Source organism: Xiphophorus couchianus, chromosome 8, assembly GCF_001444195.1.
Source record: "Xiphophorus couchianus chromosome 8, X_couchianus-1.0, whole genome shotgun sequence".
NCBI lineage: Eukaryota > Metazoa > Chordata > Actinopteri > Cyprinodontiformes > Poeciliidae > Xiphophorus > Xiphophorus couchianus.
This window is the reverse complement of record NC_040235.1, coordinates 447,387-469,456: the sequence shown is the minus strand read 5'-3', so window position 1 is coordinate 469,456 and position 22,070 is coordinate 447,387. Positions and strand designations below refer to the sequence as shown.

The 22,070-nt window shown below is 39.4% G+C and overlaps 2 protein-coding genes across 5 annotated transcripts in view; both read left to right on the top strand.

Annotated features, from left to right (window-relative positions):
• Positions 1–9,991: 9,991 nt before the first annotated feature.
• Positions 9,992–22,070, top strand: part of prrc1 (proline-rich coiled-coil 1) — a 43,509-nt gene continuing 31,430 nt past the window's right edge. The window contains exons 1-2 of one of the 2 annotated variants that reach the window (XM_028026084.1): positions 9,992–10,294; positions 12,056–12,184. In XM_028026084.1, coding sequence (XP_027881885.1) covers positions 12,091–12,184 — 94 coding nt within the window. In that variant the 5' untranslated portion in view covers positions 9,992–10,294; positions 12,056–12,090. The remainder of the gene's footprint in view (positions 10,295–12,055; positions 12,185–22,070) is intronic. The other variant, XM_028026081.1, reaches the window with a different exon arrangement.
• On the top strand, positions 15,555–21,363 carry LOC114149954 (uncharacterized). 3 transcript variants are annotated; one of them, XM_028026080.1, is made up of 3 exons: positions 15,555–20,578; positions 20,648–20,713; positions 21,069–21,363. In XM_028026080.1, exon 1 carries the CDS (start codon positions 16,227–16,229, stop codon positions 18,120–18,122), a length of 1,896 nt encoding a protein of 631 aa, XP_027881881.1. In that variant the 5' UTR covers positions 15,555–16,226; the 3' UTR covers positions 18,123–20,578; positions 20,648–20,713; positions 21,069–21,363. The 3 variants fall into 3 exon arrangements, with proteins under 3 accessions (XP_027881881.1, XP_027881880.1, XP_027881879.1); XM_028026079.1 differs by having other exon boundaries at positions 15,555–20,713; positions 21,093–21,363; XM_028026078.1 differs by having other exon boundaries at positions 15,555–20,713.

The window sequence follows — 22,070 nt, the reverse complement described above, 5'->3', positions numbered from 1 at the left end:
TCTTTTCATGAATGGTAGGCCTGTAGTTTTACATATAACTCTTTGGTTCAAGAATGCGGCTGGGCCTGACAAGAATTATGAAGACAGGCTCAACAAGGTCACTCCAGCTAAGATCACAGTGACCTATCTGTATACAGATACAAAACACACAGCCGTTGCAGCTGTTGCTCTTCCTGAAAAGTTCTTTGGATTAAAACTGGAGCAAAAATAGAAGATCAAATCTATAAGTGACCTGCAAATAAACCTATCTTGCCGAAAAACTTATATAGGTGGGCTGTAATGTTGAGCCATGGCGGTTTTGCATGTCTCAACTGGGGGGATGGTAAGATAGATACAAAAGTGAATAAATAAATAGAAACAGGCTCTAACTGTAAGAGGCATTGCTCAGATAACAACAAACTGCAGTATGCAACCGATTCTAGATAGTTTCACAATCAGTCTTTTTAAACTGACCAAAACTTTAGGATAGATAAAATATCATTAAAATCTACAGGACTTATTGAGGATTTAGACAGAATAAATTAGAAGTAACTTTCTTGTTAAATAGAAATTGATTGAATATAGAAAAGTTTGCTAAAATTTACGAAATTTGTTGTTGAAGGATAATATTAAGTTAGAAATAACTTATGGGTTAATCAAAGAGGATCTGGTGGAACTTTTGTAAGAGAATAATGTAGATCAGGGGACTTGCAGCCCCCTTGCAGCAGCTCCGCAGGGGGGGCCACAGAGTTGGGCTGTAACTGCTACCCCACTAGATTCAACTAATTAACATGTGAAGCCTTTTTGCATACCACTATTTTTTAAGTGTGAAGTAACCCCCACTTGCAGTAGCTCTGCAAGACAGAACGAGAAGGTGTGATGTAAATCACTTTCTCTCCCAACATCTAAAAGTACCTCCTGACAAAATATCAGAATATAAGTTACAATTTTAGTAGTGGAACGACAAAAGGTTTTTAAGTTCAAATTTTAAAATTAGAAGAAACTAAAACATATCTGATGATTCGAGTGTCAAAGCCTAATAAAGCAGTAGAGAAATTAAGAGTTCCTTTTGTGTAGATAGTTTAAACAAGCAAATACTTAGTGAGCATTGAAATAATGTGGAAAATGTTAAATGTAAGTTTTTGCATCCAATCACTGAGTCTGTGACAGCTGTCCTGACTGTCACACACAGACACTATTGGTAATGATTTTCTGTTTTCTTTTAATATTACTTTATATATTGAGTAGTGAGTAGTTTGGATTTTTATTTTTGAATTGTTTTTGTTGGTCTGACTCTTTGGTTGGTTATTTGTTGGGCACTCATTTAGTTAATTTTAAGTATCAGTGCTTTTATTTTGTTAAATATTACTAATTACTTTCTTTCATTTGTAGATTTAGTCATATACTGACCAGTATTTGTTAGGGTTTTGTGTGTTTAATTACCCCTTAGTGTGTGTTAATGGTCTGATCAGCCATTATCTAATGTCCCCTCATGTCTGTGTTAGGTCAGTTTGTGTTTGAGTTGTTCTGTGACTACCTGTATTGTTTTTTTTTTTGTTATGTTGATTTCAGTATGGGCCTAATTTATCATTTTTTGGATTTTTTTTATTGACTATATTTTGAATTTTCTTCAACGTCTCTCTGGCTGGTTTATGCAAAACCTTCACAGAGTCTTAATTGGTAAACACGCTTTGTCAAACACTAGTGAAAATTTTTGAGGAGTTTGTAAAATGAATTATCTGACAATCATAAGAGTAAAATGAGATAAGGAGCTTTAAAACTGTAACGTGAAGTGTTTTGGGAAAATAGTAATCTTGAAGATTTAAAGCATGCTAAAATGAATTGTTTTGTTTGTTTTGACGAGTTTCCCTTTTGGAAAAAAGGCAGCATTGAATTTGGTAGAATTTCTCAGAGAACATCATAAACCTGTTTCATAAACATTGTTATTTAAAGTAGTAGAAATTGTGATGCGTTAGAAACTTAATGCATCATCAGGGGGGAGAATATGTTATAGGTTTATCTTTTATATTACTTAAATAAAATTTTTTATTTGAAGAACATGTTTGATCTGTGTTACACATAAAAAAGTGAAAGGAAAGATATGGTCTGGTGAAATATGTTTCTTTTAAATGGATTTGATCATTCTCCATTGAAAGATGTTCTGACAATGGGCTAAAGTATTTTGAAACGATAGATAACAAATTTATAGCGATTAATGAAGCATATTTTGGTAAATTAACTTGGGAAAATAATTATAGAAATTAAAAATATTATTGTGTTAGCCATTTTCAGAGCATTAATTTAATGGAGCAAGAATGTTTTAAGAAATGTTTTGAAGAATCTGTTATTGATTAAAGTTATCACTAATCAGTAAAAGTACTCAGGTGGGATTATGGTGATTTTTCTAAACTTGATTTTGTTTTGATTTATATCCATTTAAAACGATTTTGAATAAAACTTTAAATTCAACGACAAGTAAAAGACCTAGGTAAAATTGGTATATTTTGAAAATGTCTAGATTTGTTAAGTTGACATTACTTTGGAAACGTGTCTTTTGAAGCTGGTGATTATAGGGTTTTGGTATTTTCCATCGGTTGGAGTTGTGATATATATATATAATTGAAGCATGGATTGAATAGATCACATCCACCATTTAATGAGCAGAACTGGACAAAGTAGGAGATAAGGCTTCACGTGATGAGTTGCTCATGGCTAACTACATACAGACTGCCCTGGAGTTCTGAGCTCCAAGCCTGACTCTGAACTCTGCAACACAAGCTGTTGTCTCTGAGGCAGAGTGCCACTGCTTGAAGAAGCGGTTGCACACTTGTTTTGACGATAGCAGCCACAGAGCCACGAGCGTTGGAGAATTCACTCGGACACAGTGAATTGAAGATATTTGTGATGACTACACAAATGAATTGATGCCTTTGGAGAATCTGATCTCTGTTTTGTCATAACAGTTTTGCAGTTCCTGGTGCCCTGCGGATGTGGTCTCATTCAAGGTCTGCTTCTTTGATAAAAAGGATTAAAGTAATTCCCTTGATGGAAAATGACAAAGGAAATTTACTTTCTTTTTAAGTTAAGCCATTGTTTGATTATGCTGACACTGATAATGACGATGACACTAGAGAATGTTGTGCTTATGTTTATGATGCTAATGAAAACTCCTGTCGATGATGTAATGTCTGTTTTAACAACTTGTGATAGGTGATGGCACAGATGTATCCTTTATTAGAGAAAAAATCTGATGTTGACAAAGAATACTCTGATGATGACTCTTCTGACAGGTATCCAGATCCTGGCTTTTGGACTGGGTATAACCCCTGAGTGTAAAAATGTTTGCTTTCCAAAAAATGAACTCCCAGTTGAAAATCATTTGAAGTGACTGTTTTTGGAGGGATAAGAGATGTGGAACAAATTTTTGATAAACAGGGGGGAACTGTTGGATAAATTGTATTTTTAGTAATTATCAAATATTCGTTGTATCATGTAGCTTTGTAGTAACATTTAGATAATGTTTAATTATATGCTTTTTCTTTTTTTCCTCTATTCTAAGTAATGTCTCTGTGTGTTGAATAATTATGATTCCTTCCTGTGACCTCTTTGAGAAAGAGAGCAGTGAAGCCTTCATGGAGATAGCGGAGACAACTCTGTCTGCTCTCCTGTGGTACTCGACGCCGTGTCTGGTACTCGACTGGAGCAGAAAGATTTAGAGTGTAGATAACATGTGTCTAATAGTAAATGTCATTAGCGCTGCAACAATGTGATAAATTGTTTTCCCCTCCCTTTGAGAGTTAAAGCGCTCAGTGTAAGAGGGTCCCCTAAAAAAGCAATAAAATAGAGGGAGCGGGAGATGTGTTTTCAGAGCGGTTGGAGATTTGTAACTGAAAGCATCTCTCTGTCTGCTCTCCTCGCGAGTACAAAAAGAATTTATCTCTCTTGTCTTTCCTGTGTTTTGTTTAATAGGTATTTAGACCTAACAGTCTCAAACATTCAAAACTCATGAAACTCGAAATGTAGACTTTTTTCCAGCTTCAAACCACCAGAACTACTGCATCTCAGCATTTCTATGCTGTTCCACAGCTAATAAGGCTGAAAATTGAACGCAGTGCTGAAAATTCACATATTGTCACTTTTTCGCTTCTCTCGCTGAGAAAACGCTTTTTTGGTCTCTAACATTCAAAACTCATGAAACTCAAAATTTAGACTTTATTCCAGCTTCAAACCACCAGAACTACTGCATCTCAGCATTTCTATGCTGTTCCACAGCTAATAAGGCTGAACATTGAACGCAGTGCTGAAAATTGACATATTGTCACTTTTTCGCTTCTCTCGCTGAGAAAACGCTTTTTTGGTCTCTAACATTCAAAACTCATGAAACTCAAAATTTAGACTTGTTTCCAGCTTCAAACCACCAGAACTACTGCATCTCAGCATTTCTATGCTGTTCCAAAGCGAATAGGGCTGAATATTGAGTGTAGTGCTGAAAATTCACATATTGTCACTTTTTCACTTCTCTCGCCGAGAAAACGCTTTTTTGGTCTCTAACATTCAAAACTCATGAAACTCAAAATTTAGACTTGATTCCAGCTTCAAAGCACCATAACTACTGCATCTCAGCATTTCTATGCTGCTCCACAGCTAATCAGGCTGACAATTGAACGCAGTGCTGGAAATTCACATATTGTCACTTTTTCGCTTCTCTCGCTGAGAAAACGCTTTTTTGGTCTCAAACATTCAAAACTCATGAAACTCAAAATTTAGACTTGATTCCAGCTTCAAACCACCAGAACTACTGCATCTCAGCATTTCTATGCTGTTCCACAGCTAATAAGGCTGAACATTGAACGCAGTGCTGAAAATTCACATATTGTCACTTTTTCACTTCTCTCGCTGAGAAAACGCTTTTTTGGTCTCAAACATTCAAAACTCATGAAACTCAAAATGTAGACTTGTTTCCAGCTTCAAACCACCAGAACTACTGCATCTCAGCATTTCTATGCTGTTCCACAGCTAATAACGCTGAACATTAAACGCAGTGCTGAAAATTCACATATTGTCACTTTTTCGCTTCTCTCGCTGAGAAAACGCTTTTTTGGTCTCAAACATTCAAAACTCATGAAACTCAAGATTTAGACTTGATTCCAGCTTCAAACCACCAGAACTACTGCATCTCAGCATTTCTATGCTGTTCCAAAGCGAATAGGGCTGAATATTGAGTGTAGTGCTGAAAATTCACATATTGTCACTTTTTCACTTCTCTCGCCGAGAAAACGCTTTTTTGGTCTCTAACATTCAAAACTCATGAAACTCAAAATGTAGACTTGTTTCCAGCTTCAAACCACCAGAACTACTGCATCTCAGCATTTCTATGCTGTTCCACAGCTAATAACGCTGAACATTGAACGCAGTGCTGAAAATTCACATATTGTCACTTTTTCGCTTCTCTCGCTGAGAAAACGCTTTTTTGGTCTCTAACATTCAAAACTCATGAAACTCAAAATTTAGACTTGATTCCAGCTTCAAACCACCAGAACTACTGCAACTCAGCATTTCTATGCTGTTCCATAGCTAATAAGGCTGAAAATTGAACGCAGTGCTGAAAATTCACATATTGTCACTTTTTCGCTTCTCTCGATGAGAAAACGCTTTTTTGGTCTCAAACATTCAAAACTCATGAAACTCAAAATTTAGACTTGATTCCAGCTTCAAAGCACCAGAACTACTGCATCTCAGCATTTCTATGCTGTTCCACAGCTAATAAGGCTGAATATTGAGTGTAGTGCTGAAAATTCACATATTGTCACTTTTTCACTTCTCTCGCTGAGAAAACGCTTTTTTGGTCTCAAACATTCAAAACTCATGAAACTCAAAATTTAGACTTGATTCCAGCTTCAAACCACCAGAACTACTGCAACTCAGCATTTCTATGCTGTTCCAAAGCGAATAGGGCTGAATATTGAGTGTAGTGCTTAAAATTCACATATTGTCACTTTTTCACTTCTCTCGCTGAGAAAACGCTTTTTTGGTCTCTAACATTCAAAACTCATGAAACTCAAAATTTAGACTTGATTCCAGCTTCAAACCACCAGAACTACTGCAACTCAGCATTTCTATGCTGTTCCACAGCTAATAAGGCTGAAAATTGAACGCAGTGCTGAAAATTCACATATTGTCACTTTTTCGCTTCTCTCGATGAGAAAACGCTTTTTTGGTCTCAAACATTCAAAACTCATGAAACTCAAAATTTAGACTTGATTCCAGGTTCAAACAACGAGAACTACTGCATCTCAGCATTTCTATGCTGTTCCACAGCTAATAAGGCTGAATATTGAGTGTAGTGCTGAAAATTCACATATTGTCACTTTTTCACTTCTCTCGCTGAGAAAACGCTGTTTTGGTCTCAAACATTCAAAACTCATGAAACTCAAAATTTAGACTTGATTCCAGCTTCAAACCACCAGAACTACTGCAACTCAGCATGCTGTTCCACAGCTAATAAGGCTGACAATTGAACGCAGTGCTGGAAATTCACATATTGTCACTTTTTCACTTCTCTCGCTGAGAAAACGCTTTTTTGGTCTCAAACATTCAAAACTCATGAAACTCAAAATGTAGACTTGTTTCCAGCTTCAAACCACCAGAACTACTGCATCTCAGCATTTCTATGCTGTTCCACAGCTAATAAGGCTGACAATTGAACGCAGTGCTGGAAATTCACATATTGTCACTTTTTCGCTTCTCTCGCTGAGAAAACGCTTTTTTGGTCTCTAACATTCAAAACTCATGAAACTCAAAATTTAGACTTGATTCCAGCTTCAAACCACCAGAACTACTGCAACTCAGCATTTCTATTCTGTTCCACAGCTAATAAGGCTTAACACTAAAAAACTCTTTTTTGGTCACTAACATTAAAGCAAATGTGTTAGGTCAACTTAATTTATTAAGGTTATTCCAATTTAAAGATAATGTGCTGTCTCAATTTAATTTATTAAGGCTGATTCAACTCATTTTCTATAGTTGGACCCAATGTAATTTAAAAGAGCCAGCCCAACTACTTTGCAATGTTTTGGACCAAATAATTAACTTTACTTAATTAAAATTAATGCAAATTTAGAAAATTGCATTAGTTGAAACCAACTTTTTTTTTTTCCTTTTAATTTTCTCCGAAGAGCTATTGAAGCGCTAATGGCTTGTATTTTTTTGCGACAGTAGGCAGACAGGAAAGAGGGCGAGGAGAGGGGGGAGGACATGCGACAAAGGTCACCGGGACCAGGAGTCGAACCTCCAAACATGGGGCATGCTGACCCCTTGCGCCACCACAGTACGCCCGAGAAACCAACTTATATTACAGTGGTACCTTCACACTACTTAATTAAGTTGATCCAACTCATGAAAATTAAGTTAGCTGAACAAACATGCTTCATGCTGAAAGAAAGCTATTTAATCGTGAGGAAATCCTTTCCATGATTTAATTGCGTTAATTCAAAGACAATTTTTTAAGTTACATTACATTAAGTGTTTTAAGACAGGACTGGGTGAAAGGGTAGAAAGAGCACTCAACAATTAGAAAAGGTACAACAGAACTGTATTTTCAAAACCCAGCCACCTTACTGTATTTTCATGCTGTAGTTTTTACAGCCATTTGTTACAGTGCAGTTCTTAAATGCCAATAGTGCCCTGCAGAGAAAAACAAATATCTATAGTTTAATGTGTAACTAAAACCACTTTGAAGTTTTCCCAGGCGCAAAATATTTATGTTGCGTGATCTTCCATAATCTCGCGTGATCCCCTGATCTCGCTAGACCCTCCTCAGAGGGAGATCAATCTGACTATAATGAATCATGTTATCTCAACATGATTAAATTTCATAAACATTAAGTTGTTGAATTTCTTGTTTATCCAACATGATTTTATCATGGGGCTGCACAGTGGCGCAGTTGGTAGCACTGTTGCCTTGCAGCAAGAAGGTCCTGGGTTCGATTCCCGGCCGGGGTCTTTCTGCATGGAGTTTGCATGTTCTCCCTGTGCCTGCGTGGGTTCTCTCCGGGTACTCCGGCTTCCTCCCACAGTCCAAAAACATGACTGTCAGGTCAATTGGTTTCTCTAAATTCTCCCTAGGTGTGAGTGTGTGTGTGCATGGTTGTTTGTCCTGTATGTCTCTGTGTTGCCCTGCGACAGACTGGCGACCTGTCCAGGGTGTACCCCGCCTCTCGCCCGGAACGTAGCTGGAGATGGGCACCAGCAACCCTCCCGACCCCATTAGGGACAAGGGTGAACAGAAAATGGATGGATGGATGGATTTTATCATGTTTTTGTTTGAAACATTAAATTATTTAGTTAAAAGTACATGATATTCTTTTGTTAATGTAATAACCACCTAAGTTCATTTTTTTCAGTGTGTAATTAAAATGTCCTTCTTAAAACATTGCCATATTTTCAAGATGGCAAAAATACACATTAAATGTACTAATATACAATTTGAGTTTGTGAGACAATTGTTGTTGCGAAACTGCCTTCTGCCTTCTCCCTTCTCTCTCTACTTCTCACTCTCTACTTCCTCTTCTGAGAGGGGAGATGTGCTACCAGCTCTAACGGGTGAATTGAGTTTCCTAAATCTGCTGGGATTTACCCTGTCCAGAACTGAAGTAACCTCTGTTTAAAGCTGGTGTCGAGAAAGACTCGCCTGGTTCCTGACTGCCTTCATTCAGATGTCCCACCCTTCTTCCCCCTGTGAATTAGCCAGACTGAGCAGCCTGCAGTCAACTAGTTTCACAGAGCACACATGTTAACGCTCACTCTTTCTCTTTATTACGACTTGCACTTGTTACTGAACCAGGTTGGTTTTAATGACTCGGGCGAGTCCCAAGGATGTTGTTTTACATATAGTTTTGGGCTATCAGCAACCTATAAAACATTTCCCACCTTTCCCTCTCCAGAATCAAACATCATAGCTATTTTATGACCATCAAAGAACTTTGAGGTGACTCATTAATTGAATGTCCATAACATCTTTTAGATTTTCTTTTTGATAAATATTTTATTAGTAAGGCAATTTTGCAAGTGTCAGTACAGTACAGCTTAATTCAGTAGCAGATATAATCAAATAAGTAATATCAATCATCTAGTCTATCTTTCCCTAATGCTGAGACTGAGAACTAAAAAGGGAACCTTTGAGAGAGACGGACAGAGTATGGCATTTTGAACCCCAGAACTGGCCTGATGATGAAGAAGGTGTTGCAGCAGGAGGACGAGGTTGATTGACGAAGGCAGGGATCTCTGTAGGTCTGATGAGCTTTCGTCTCTGCATGGATGGTGAGGTCACACAGGACTTGGGTGCTGGCAGGAAGGGCACCTTTTTTCAATTGCAACTTCATTAATGTTTTTGAAAGATTTTCAAATGTGAATATTGTACAAGAAATCTTAAAAATTGAATCATTTTTAAGTTTTAATATAATAAAATTTTATCATCTAACACAGGCTGAAGAGTTAAATTGTTAGCAATTTAATCATTTAAGTTTCTATTCACAAATACTGCTTTCTGAAAATTAGCTCAGTTTCTAAAGTGAAATAATTTTATTTAAGAGAGTGCTTAAACATTGCAACATCACAAAAGCCCAATCTTTATATCAATATGTTAATATCTTAATTTAAGATTTGAAATTACTCTTGCATTTGTAATATTTTGTTACAAACTAAATTAGATTTGCTCTAATTTCAAACTACAAAACCTAGACTCTTCAAACCTGGACTACATTATTCTAAACTTTTCTTGTTTTACAGGGAAAGTAAAACAAGAATAATTTGTGACTATTCTTTTTTATTTCTTCTTTTTCCTGCTCAGTTTATCATATCAAACTTTTTTGTTACCAATGCATTGTCATACTTTTTTTCTATGAAGACAAAAAAAATCTTGCAGCAAGGAATTATGGGTAATACAGTTTGCTGAAGTCCGCATGTATGCGGGTTTAACGTAAGGACTGAAATAGGACCCAAAATGGGCGGGCGAAGGAAGGATATGGAGAATTTGGGACACCCTTCAAACCGTATTCATGTCTATGAAACCTTTCAACACGGACGCGTATGTGATGGGCACAAGGGCGGAACAAGGGTGGAAGTGCGAGTATTCGGACCAGGGTTACCTTTAGATGGCAGTAACACACCTTTATGGATGTAATCTGCGATTAAACTCCCCAGAAGAAGATCCCAGTCGACGTATTCATACTATAGTTTATGGCAGACGTGGCAAACGATCGACGTCTTTCAACTGGCCGATCACATATTTGTTGAGCACTTCCGAAACAGCACACTGGTAAGTAGAGAAACTATCAAAGGACTGCTGTGTATGATTTACTCAAATTCACTATCCGAAAGGTTAAATATGAGCTAATGTATTTCTGCATTCTCGTTATTGTCATTCATAGGCACTGGCAGGTTAGCATGTTACACTGGCAGCAGCTGAGTTAAAATTACAGCCTCATGTTTATGTCGGCTGGCGTGTTCCCAACTTTTAGGAGAGACATGCCTGGAGGACAGCAGTTATCGTTTGTGACCCGGTTGTAGAAGGAAGTTTCTGACTGAAAGTTTGAGACCGTTTGTCTCACTGCTGTCATTTGATCTTAAGAGGACCCTACATAAAGAAAGCTTGGTTTTCATCCTGTATAAGACCAAGCTGAAGTTGGTTTCCGATTCCAGCTTCCGAGTCGGGTAATGGCTAAAGGGCGATTCCACCCAATTTTTCACTATCTTTCGCATTTTTAATCTAATCTAGTTAAAAAACTACAGCACCTAGACTCTTCAAACCTGGACTAGATTATTTTTGCTCTAATTTTAGAATTTGAAACCGTTTTCTGATTTGTGAAACTTCAATAAAGGTTGATTTCACCACTTTTGGCTCTGGATCACACTAGAACTGCTTTAATTTCAGATTACAAGACCTCTTCAAACCGGGACTAGATTATTCTCAACTAATAGCAGAATATTTCGAACCATGTTTGTGATTTAAGGGGCCTTAATTAGTTTTGTCTGTAATATGATTTGTTAATGTGGTCTGTCCAGTTTATTCTCGTAAAGCTGCCGGCTTTACAGGCATAAAGTCGTCAGCTGTTTTCAGTGACCTACTCAGAAAGGTGGATTTTTATTTCCAGTAGACAGAACTTTTGGGGACATGCAACAATTCAAATAAATAGGATTTTTGTTGGACAACTGAAAACAAACAGAGCCATTTACATATATTATATTAAGTATATTGAGCCTTAATGTTTATATACATCAAGTTTACACAGATGTCATCGCCCTCTTTCACTATTTCACAGAGATAAAACACTATGTTGGTTGGATTTAGGTGCAGTTAACAAGACCCATACTACCTGCCCAATGTACGCTCCTGGCATAGGGGAAACAAATTCTGTCAGGGATAACCTGTCATGGCACAACACTAATGCAGTGCATTGCATTTTTGCCTTTACTGCCTCTTACAGGAAAACTGGCCTAATCAATGTCTTTAAAATGTACAGACTTTTAATTTCTTTGGACTCTGACTTCTAGTCGTTGTGGCACATTTTCTGATGCAGTGTCTGAATCAGAGCTTGACATAACGTGGGAATTTGGTAATAATTTTCAGATGACTCAAACAGTGCATGTAGCACAGATAAGTAGAGAAAATACAGCAAAGTTAAGATCTATCTGACTAACCTATCCTACTCATCTCTGACTGCGGGACACAAACATAGACATGAGTAGCTGCAGCACACGAGGGGGGGGAGGGGGGTGTTAGTTTTCGCTATTCACCATCTCTGATTGGTGAATAGAGATGCTCTTGGATGCTCTTTCACCCAAGATATGAGCCTAATCTGTTTCTCTTGTTGAACTTCAGGAAGACTTACCATGTCACAGAGAATTTTTTTTTTTTTTTACAAAAGTATCAAGTTGTGCTACTGCAACCTCAGAATTTTTGGGGAGGTGCACTACTGAGAAATTGGGTAACATTTCAACTAAATTGTTCACACCTTAGAGTCCTGTAGAAATATGTTAACAAAGAAGAGATTTAACTTTTTTTGTTTGTTTGCTGCAGAATCTGGACTAAAGTTGAGCTTTGTAGCAAAGAAGATGATGGAAGAGAGTGGGATTGAGACAACGCCTCCTGTGAGCCCAACACCTTCATCACTCACTGCCTCAGCCAGCAATCCACCACTCACCAGTGGTAAGACTTGATTTGTCCAGATTTGCTGTAAAGTTTCATTTGGTAAACGATGAGGTATTTTTCATAAGGAAAAATGGAGAGGGAACTGCTCTAATCCAATGTGTTTATCAGCTGTAATTCTGACATTTTAAAATCAGAACTTTATTTATTTAAAGAATAAATAAAGAAAAATGAGATGTACTATCTCATTTCCAAGGAGGTATAGTCAACAATAATACAAATCACTGTCCCGCCCACCAGATGAACTCTCCATTTGCACGGTTTAGGACAGTTACCCCATGGTTGCCAACTTAGTGACTGGCCAACCACTTCGCTATATTTTTCCCACACACACAAAAATCAGCACTTCAGGTTTTTTTAAGATCAGTGATCAGCCAGAAAATTGCACCGTTGCGTTCTTTTTAAAATAGCGATCTGGAGGCTAGTTGCGTTTTTGTTTTTTTTAAATTACCTTGAGCAGAGCAGAGCAGTGGCATTACTTTTCTGTGACTGTTGCTGTTTTCTTGCTCTTTCAAGTGTTCTGTTGCATGTTTCCAGTCACGGAAACCCGCAATCTGGAGAAGAGTCATTCGGTGTGTACTCCAGATTGTGTTGTTGGTTGTTCTTCATTTGAAGCTGGTGAACCTTTTCCCAGAGGGCAGCAGGGAGAACAAACCATGCTGAGGGTGGAAGGAGTCCTTTATAATCGACCGAGCTCTGGACAAGCGGCAACTATGAGCTTGTCAAGGATGGAAGGAATAATCTAACTATGAAGAGTGTTTTTTTGCACTTTTACAATCTGATGCTGTGAGTTCAATCTGTTTGAGCTCTATTTGTTCACAAATACATCTCAGTAAATGACAATTATGACCGATTGCTTTTAAGGTTGGCCAATTAAACTAGAGCCCCTCTCCCAGAATTTACTGGGAGAGGGGCAGTGTATTATAAGGCTACCAGGCTTATAATATACTGGGGAAACCCTTTGTTTACGTTCAGTGAATGTTTGGAGACAAGGTAAAAGTAATGCTTAATGAAACATTATTTTGCCATACATATATGTATATAAGAATATACACTGCCTGGCCAAAAAAATGTCACCACCAAAAAATGGTCACACTCTAATATTTTGTTGGACCGCCTTTAGCTTTGATTACAGCCCACATTCGCTATGGCATTGTTTCAATAAGCTTCTGCAGTGTCACAAGATTTATTTCCATCCAGAATTGCATTAATCTTTCACCAAGATCTTGTATTGATGATGGGAGAGTCTGACCACTGCGCAAAGCCTTCTCCAGCACATCCCAAAGATTCTCAATGGGGTTAAGGTTTGGACTCTGTGGTGGCCAATCCATGTGTGAAAAAGATGTCTCATGCTACCTGAACCACTCTTTCACAATGTGAGCCAGATGAATCCTGGCATTGTCATCTTGGAATATGCCCATTCCATTTGGGAAGACAAAATCCATTGATGGAATAACCTGGTTATTCAGTATATTCAGGTAGTCAGCTGACCTCATTCTTTGGGCACACAATGTTGCTGAACCTAGACCTGACCAACTGCAGCAACCCCAGATCATAGCACTGCCCCCACAGGCTTGTACAGTAGGCACTAGGCATGATGGGTGTATCACTTCACCTGCCTCTCTTCTTACCCTGATGCGCCCATCACTCTGGAACAGGGTAAATTGGACTCCTCAGACCACATGATCCTCTTCCATTCCTCCAGAGTCCAATCTTTATGCTCCCTAGCAAACTGAAGCCTTTTTTTCTGGTTAGCCTTACTGATTAGAGGTTTTCTTACGGCTACACAGCTGTTCAATCCCAACCCCTTGAGTTCCCTTCGCATTGTGCGTGTGGAAATGCTTTTGCGTTCACAATTAAACATACTCCTGAGTTCTGCTGTTGTTTTTCTTCGATTTGATTTGACTAAACGTTTAAGTAATCGCCGATCACAATCATTCAGGATTTTTTTCCGACCACATTTCTTCCTGGAAGACGATGGTTCCCCACCGTCCTTCCAGTTTTTAATGATGCGTTGGACAGTTCTTAACCCAATTCTAGTAGTTTCTGCAATCTCCTTAGATATTTTCTCTGCTTGATGCATGCCAATGATTTGACCCTTCTTAAACAGATTAACGTCTTTTCCACGACCACCGGATGTGTCTTTTGCCATGGTTGTTTAAGAAATGAGGAGTAACTCATTGCATCAGCTGGGGTTAAATAACTTGTTGCCAGCTGAAAGATAATCGCCTATGCAGTACTTATCCAATAGGAGGCTTGTACCTGCAAGAGCCAGTTAATGGGGAATTCATATAGAATAATAATTTAGATTAAAAATGTATAAATATGCTTAATTTAATTTTAAGAAATTCATGATGAGTATATTTTCTAGAATGTATAACTTAGTTAATATAAAGGGATACTTTTATTGTGAAAAGCAATTTTGGCTTCCACTACGTAATGCATAACATTAATTTTGCCCGTATGCACGTTTGAAGTCAGATTGCAGTTGGATGTGGTGGAAGCAACACAATTTTTTGACCGGCTTTCTTCTGTAAGTGTACTTTGGAGTTCTTTAAGTAAACATAATTAAAGAAGACTTGGTTTCAGTCAAGTGATTCAAATATTGGTTGCTAGACGAACTGCCAAGGTGGTACAACGAACTTTTGGGACACAGAGTGCCACTACAAAAAGTCAAAAAATTGCTAATGGAGCCTCATTTCTTCTTGCCTGGACAATGCGGCTGAAGAGAAAAGAAGCTCGTGCCTCGCTGAGAAAAAAAAGGACTGAAACGGGTAACCCTTTGAATGATTCTCCTAGAAAAGGTAACGAAAAGGCTTCTTTATCTTTGAATATTGTAAAGAAAAGACGTCATACGGATGAATCAAGGAGCTCTGACAAAAATTGAAGTTAAAGCCTGTCAGTAAAATTCCACTGGATGCAGTTAATTGTCCGAGACACGTGTGCATGTAGGTAACGGATTCGGTCAATGTGAACCTTTTGTGAAATATGAACAGTTTGTTTGCACTCAGTTAGAGAAGAAAGGCAACTCTGAAGTAAGTGCTTTAAACTTTGTGCCTGCTTACTGCACATTAACTCCGCAATTATAAGATGGCTGACGGAGATGCTGAGACGCGTGGCGAGGATAAATTGGAACAGGGGAGAGAGCGCAAGCTAACTGAGAAGGGCGCTGAGGAGAGATTACAACGGTTCATAGGATTAAGAAGACGAATGTTAGCCACTCTAACCAGCCAAATTAAAGAGATAGAGACATTGAAGTGTGATGCTCAAAATATGGAAAGTGTTCAGCTTACGATGGAGAGTGATTTTGCACAGTTTCTAAACGAGTTTAATAGGTTCAATTTTGAAGTTTGCAGTCTGTTGTCTGAAGATGAAAAATTTCACAACCAAAACAATTGGTACGAACCTAAAATGGATCAGATAACAGGCTTCATGAAAGAAACTAAAAGATGGCTGACAGGAGTGCATGATTCCACAGAGGGGGAAAACTTGCTCTTAGATGATCTTACTGAACAAGTGACAGAAGAAGAAGATACTGTTTTGCCTAGTGACAGTGTTTCACAGATAGGGGCCAGTAATGTTGCTAAAGCACACTCTCATGTAGGTAACATTTCCAACACCTCACGTGTCAGCATAAAAATCAATAAGTGGAAACATAAAGAAGGAAAGAGTTAGCATGTCGCTACCGCAACATGCTACAATGAATGTTCAAGCACCAAGACAAGTGCAGTGCACACAAATACCACAACTACCACCGCCAGTTTCAAACCAAACTTCTAGAACACAAACAGGGAATGACATTGTGTCAGTCATGCAGAAGCAGAACGCAATAACTGAATTGCTAGTAAAGCAACAACAGCTTTCGCAGCTACCTACAAAGGACATTTCTGTGTTCAAAGGTGATGCGCTGCAGTTCAAGTCCTTCATGAGAGCATTTGAACATGCCATAGAGCAGAAAACAGACAATGACCAAGATAAACTATAGTTCTTGGAACAGTTCACAGATGGTGAGCCCCAAGAGCTCGTTCGTAGTTGCGCTCACATGACACCATGCAAGGGCTACAAAGAAGCCAAGCGACTTCTGCATAAGCATTATGGAGATGAGCTTCGGATCGCCAGTGCGTACGTGGAGAAAGCTCTCAAATGGCCACAAATGAAAGCAGATGATGGGAAAGCGTTAAATGCTTACGCAATGTTCCTGATAGGATGTCGTAACTCTATTGATATTGAGTTCTTGGAAGAGATGGATAATCCTACCAATCTGTGCGCGTTGATATCCAAACTGCCCTACAAAATGAAAGAACGTTGGCGAACAGAAGCTTTCAACCTCAAAGAACAACGTGGTCACAGGGTCATATTTACTGATTTGGTGAACTTCATAGACCGCCAAGCTAAAATAGCAATCGATCCTCTCTTTGGTGACATATCTGATAGTCGCTCACCCATAGCTGCTAAGATGAACCAAAAAGGAAAGCAGGCCGTGAAAAAGGAGTTTCGTGGAAGCAGTTTTGCAACCAATGTTCCTGAATCCAAAGAGCCTCAAGAAAGAACTGCCAAGGTCAAGCCTGCTAGCAATGGAAAAGCGGTGAACACCTTTGATAAACCCTGTCTGTACTGTCAGCAGTCACACACTCTTGCTTCATGCAGTAAGATCAAAGGCCAGTCTCATCAAGAACGAGTGGAATTCCTGAAATCAAAGGGTCTATGTTTTAGTTGCTTGATCCCTGGCCATCTCAGTAAATCCTGTAAACGAAAAACAGAGTGCAAAGAATGTGGATTTAAGCACCCTGATATTCTGCACAAAGAAAAAGATGGCAGTTCCGCCTCACCAAGAAAGAATGATGGTTCTACTGGTGAAGAGTTGCTAGCTGCTGAGGTTCCCATCACACAGGAGTCTTGCGCCCTCACAGGGGCCGGAGAAGCTGATTGTGTGCTGTGGATAGTACCGGTGAAAGTCAAGTCGAAAAATAGTGAACAGTATGTGGAAACGTACGCCTTTCTAGACCCGGGAAGCACGGCAACATTCTGCACGGAAGACCTGCAAAAGAAATTGAATGTGAAAGGGAAACCAACCAAAATACGTCTCAGCACCATGGGTCAAGATGCACCAGAAAACCAGAAGCTCATGGACAGTCTGGTTCTATCAGAGCTCAAAGTGTGTGGGCTGGAGGACAGTATGTACATCGAGTTGCCCAAGGTGTTTACTCACAGCACCATACCTGTTTATGCCGGAAACATACCCAAGCAGTCTGATATCCAACAGTGGCCTTACCTAAGTGAAGTGAACTTGCCAGAGTTAAAAGCTGATGTAGGCCTACTTATTGGAGCAAACTGTTCAAAAGCGATGAAGCCCTGGCGCATCATTAACGGCCAGGATGGAGGTCCTTACGCCATCAAGACGACCATAGGCTGGGTTGTGAGTGGACCTGTAAGGAGAAATGAAGCAGAGAATGAAACACCTCACTCATTCGTGAACAGAATCTCATTGGTGGAGATAGATAACCTGTTAATCCAACAGTACAACACTGACTTCCCGGAACGCAATTATGAGGACAAGGAAGAGCTGTCTCATGAAGACAAAGTTTTTTTGCGGTCTGTGGAAAAGACAACAGTTTTTAAGAATGGGCATTACTGTGTCGGATTGCCACTCCATAATGAGAAGCTCCAGATGCCTAACAATCGTAGTGTGGCAGAGCAACGCATTGCGTCTTTGGAAAGGAAGTTCAGGAAGAGTCCTGAGTTCTTTGAAGATTATAAGAACTTCATGAAAGCAATCATTACCAAGGGCTACGCAGTCCGGGTTCCAACAAACCAACTGACCCGAGAGGACAACACCATGTTGCGGTCTATATACCGCACCATGGAGTCTATCACCCAAAAAAGAAGAAGCTTCGGGTGGTATTTGACTGCACATCCTCCTACCAGGATCGGTATCTGAATAGTGAGTTGCTCCAGGGGCCCGATCTGACCAATACATTGGTTGGTGTCCTCCTCAGATTCCGGGAGGAGCCTGTAGCAGTAATGGCAGACATTGAGTCAATGTTCTATCAAGTTAATGTGCCAGAACATGATGCAGACTTACTCCGCTTTCTTTGGTGGCCCAACGGCAGATTAGACGAGCCCATGGAGGAATTCCGAATGGCAGTGCATCTTTTTGGAGCCACTTCTTCTCCAAGTGTGGCCTCATATGCACTGAGAAGAACTGCGGAGGATGACAGGGACACCGTATCTCCAGACGCAGTTCAAACAGTCCTGCGCCATTTCTACGTAGACGACTGCCTGAAAAGTGTAGCCACAGAAAACGATGCAGTGAGACTGGTCAAGGAACTTCAAGCTTTGTGTAGCAATGGAGGGTTCACCTTAACAAAGTGGATGAGCAACAGCAGAAAAGTGCTAACATCAATACCTGCAGAGCACAGAGCCACTGAAGTCAGAGACCTGGATTTACGACACGACACTCTACCAGTGGAAAGAACACTTGGTGTGCAGTGGGACACAGAATCGGATACTTTCCTGTACAAAATAGAGCTGCAAGACAAGCCAGTGACCAGAAGAGGTATCTTGTCAATCGTCAACTCCATCTACGATCCTCTTGGCTTTCTGGCACCGGTTATTTTGCCTGCTAAACTTTTGTTGAAAGATCTCTGTAAGGAACATCTTGACTGGGATAAAAACCTTGATGGAAAGCATGCTGAAGGGTGGAGCAGATGGCTTGAAGATGTCACCTACCTCTCCAACTTCCATGTGAGTAGATGTTTGAAACCCATCAACTTTGGATGCACTATCTCAGCACAGTTGCATAATTTTTCGGATGCCTCAGAATACGCCTACGGCACTGTGTCTTATCTACTGCTGGAGAATGAACATGGCGAGAAACACTGTGCTTTCCTTATGGGAAGAGCAAGAGTGTCCCCACTGAAGAAAGTCACAATCCCTAGACTTAAGTTGACCGCGGCGGTTGTTGCAGTAAAGGTCGACAAGATGTTGCACGAAGAATTGCAAATACTACTGCAACAATCTGTCTTCGGGACAGACAGCACTACGGTGCTTAGATACATCGACAGTGACACGGCACGTTTCAAAACGTTTGTTGCTAACAGAGTTTCAATGATCTGAGAAGCAACCAAGCCCTCACAATGGATGTATGTCAGAAAAAATGAGAATCCTGCAGATCAAGCCAGCAGAGGCCTGAAAGCAAAGAGCTTGGTCGAAGGAGGAATGTGGATAAGTGGACCAGACTTTCTGCTGAATGAAAAGGATTGGCCAGAACAGCCTGTGCGAAAGAAGGAAAGCCTAGAAGAGGGTTAGAAGAGGTCAAGAATACAGTCGCTGTTTACACGGTCAAAGTTGAAGAAGGTATGGCACCAATGAACCAGCTACTTACCTATCACTCTGATTGGAACAAACTGAAACGATCAGTGGCTTGGATTGTAAAGGTAAAGGATGCTCTGAGGGAGCATAAAGAAGAACACAAAGAGGTATTAAGAACAATCAGTCAGACCGAACTTGACCCTGAAAAACAAAGAAAAAAGTTAGAACAACATATGAAGAAATTTCAAACTGAAAAGACAAATACTCACCTTGGATGATCTGGACGCTGCTGAAGCAGAAATAATACAGTTCAGTCAAAGACAACACTTTGAGGAAGAAATCAAGGTCCTGAGAAATGGAAGTCAGCTCAGTCGCAACAGTGTGCTGTATAAACTTGACCCGATTCTTCAAGATGACACCTTAAGAGTAGGTGGAAGACTTAACAAGTCTGCTATGCCAGAAAGTGCCAAACACCCAGTGATTCTTTCTAAACATAGCAAAGTTGCCACTTTGATCTTGAGGGACGTACATCAAAGAACAGGCCACTGTGGACGCAATTATGTTTTGGCACAAATAAGACAGAAATATTGGATTCCACAAGCCAATTCTGCAATCAGGAAGATCATCGGTCAATGCATGGCGTGCCGTCGGATGACTGGCAAGGTTGGTGAGCAAAAGATGGCAAGCTTGTGTAACCCAGTGTTTAAAAACACAAGAAAAAAATAATAGATGTTGATTCAATGTCTTATTCTACCAAAATAGCTAAAAGGTAATTACGTAAATCTTCAAAAAATGTGAAATATGCTTTTAGTGTTAGCTTCTATTGACAGATTAGGCAGCCAATGGCTGGCGCGGTCTGGTTTCGTGTCGGCCAATGGGGTTGATCGTCCCGCCCTTTTTTAACAGCTGGCGGTTGTTTCGTTCGGAGCGCGGCAGACAGGCTTGAAAGCTAACAGCTGACGGTTGCTTCGCTCAGAACGCTTGAGAACAGCTGACGGTTGTTTCGCTGCGAACGCTTGAGAGCTAACAGCTGACGGTCGTTTCCGTAAAGAGGTAGAAAGAAATTGACGAATCTGGAAATTGGTAAGGAAAACAATATTAATATAAATTCACTAAATATATAATTCAAAATACTACATTCGGTTTTATTAGATCTCGGAGGGTTTCCCCGTGAACAGCTGAAGCCCGAAAAATAGCCGTTGACAGCTCGGAGCATCGGTGAGTCATCGCACGCCCTCGGCAGTTGGTTAAGTAAATTTGGTGAAAATTGGCTAAAATACCTATTAAATTATAAAATTTAATATAAAATAAAATTGATTCTAAGATTTTGTATTGTTATTGTTGTGTATGTTGTATTTGTTTTATGTAATTGCATTTATTTGCAGATTGAATGTATATTATATTCTTTTTTTACCACATATAAGCTAATCTATTTAGTTTTACTAATATGTTGGAAAAATTGTGTTCTGTTAACTTGTTGTTATACAACATGAAAGAAAAAAATAAGAAGAACTTGAGAAATGATTAAATAGCATCTTATGTGCTAAAATGTTTTACTTTGGCCTTGTTATAGGTCAGGTTTTTTTTTTTTTTGGAGTTTGTACAGTACACTTTTGGCTTGGAGGGCCAAAGATTCCAAGACCCTCTTCACCTGAAACTGGATGGCGAGCCCCAGCCCAGAGGACCAGGCGCACGGGTCGATAGTGACCCGACTGGTCACCAGCTGAGAGACTTTGAGACTGAAGAATTAATTCATTGGAGACTGAAGTATTCAATTTATTTATTTATTTTTTTTTTTTAAAAGCGCGCAGTATTTGTTTGTCTGTTTTAAATGTGGATCCACAATTGTTTATTATATTAAATATTTGCTCTTTTCTTGTAGACACTGTGTGTTCTGTTGTTGCTCATACCTGGGTTCCCTAGAATTTAAAATCTTCTGATTAGGCCCAACTTCCTATATATATAGTATAAATTAATTAACCTGTTTTTGTGAGTTGCAGGTTACAAAAAATTTGGCGAGCCAGCCAGGAGCCTAGTTGTGTGACAACAGTGGAACAACAATTTGAATTTTATCTGTTAACACATTGGTACTATGGATTTCATTGCAAAATTAGGAATTAAGATACCAAATGCAGTCATTGTCAGCGGTTTAACTGGATCTGAAAAGGATGATGATGTTTTTGACTACTTGCGACAATGTGGTACAATAAGTAGGACACTAACAGTCGATGATAGCTCATCTGAGTTTTACCAGAACTGTGTCGTGGAGTTTAGCTCTGATTTAGCTGTTCAGGAGCTAACACCTGCATTGCCTTACCTGTATCCATCAGCTGAAAATCCAGATGTTAAATACTGTGTCCGCGCCCTAACAGATGTTTACACAAAAACCGTAGGGGGCAGTGTAACTGATACCTACCTCACTGAACTAAAGACCTTAGCTAAGTTAAGTGGGAAGGATTTTGAAGAAGTCTTAAGGGAGGTGATGTCCAAGTTTGAAGAGTCCATGGGATCTGTTGAGGCAGCTGCAAGCCCATGTCCAAATAATGACACAGAGCCTACACAAAGTGTTGGTTTC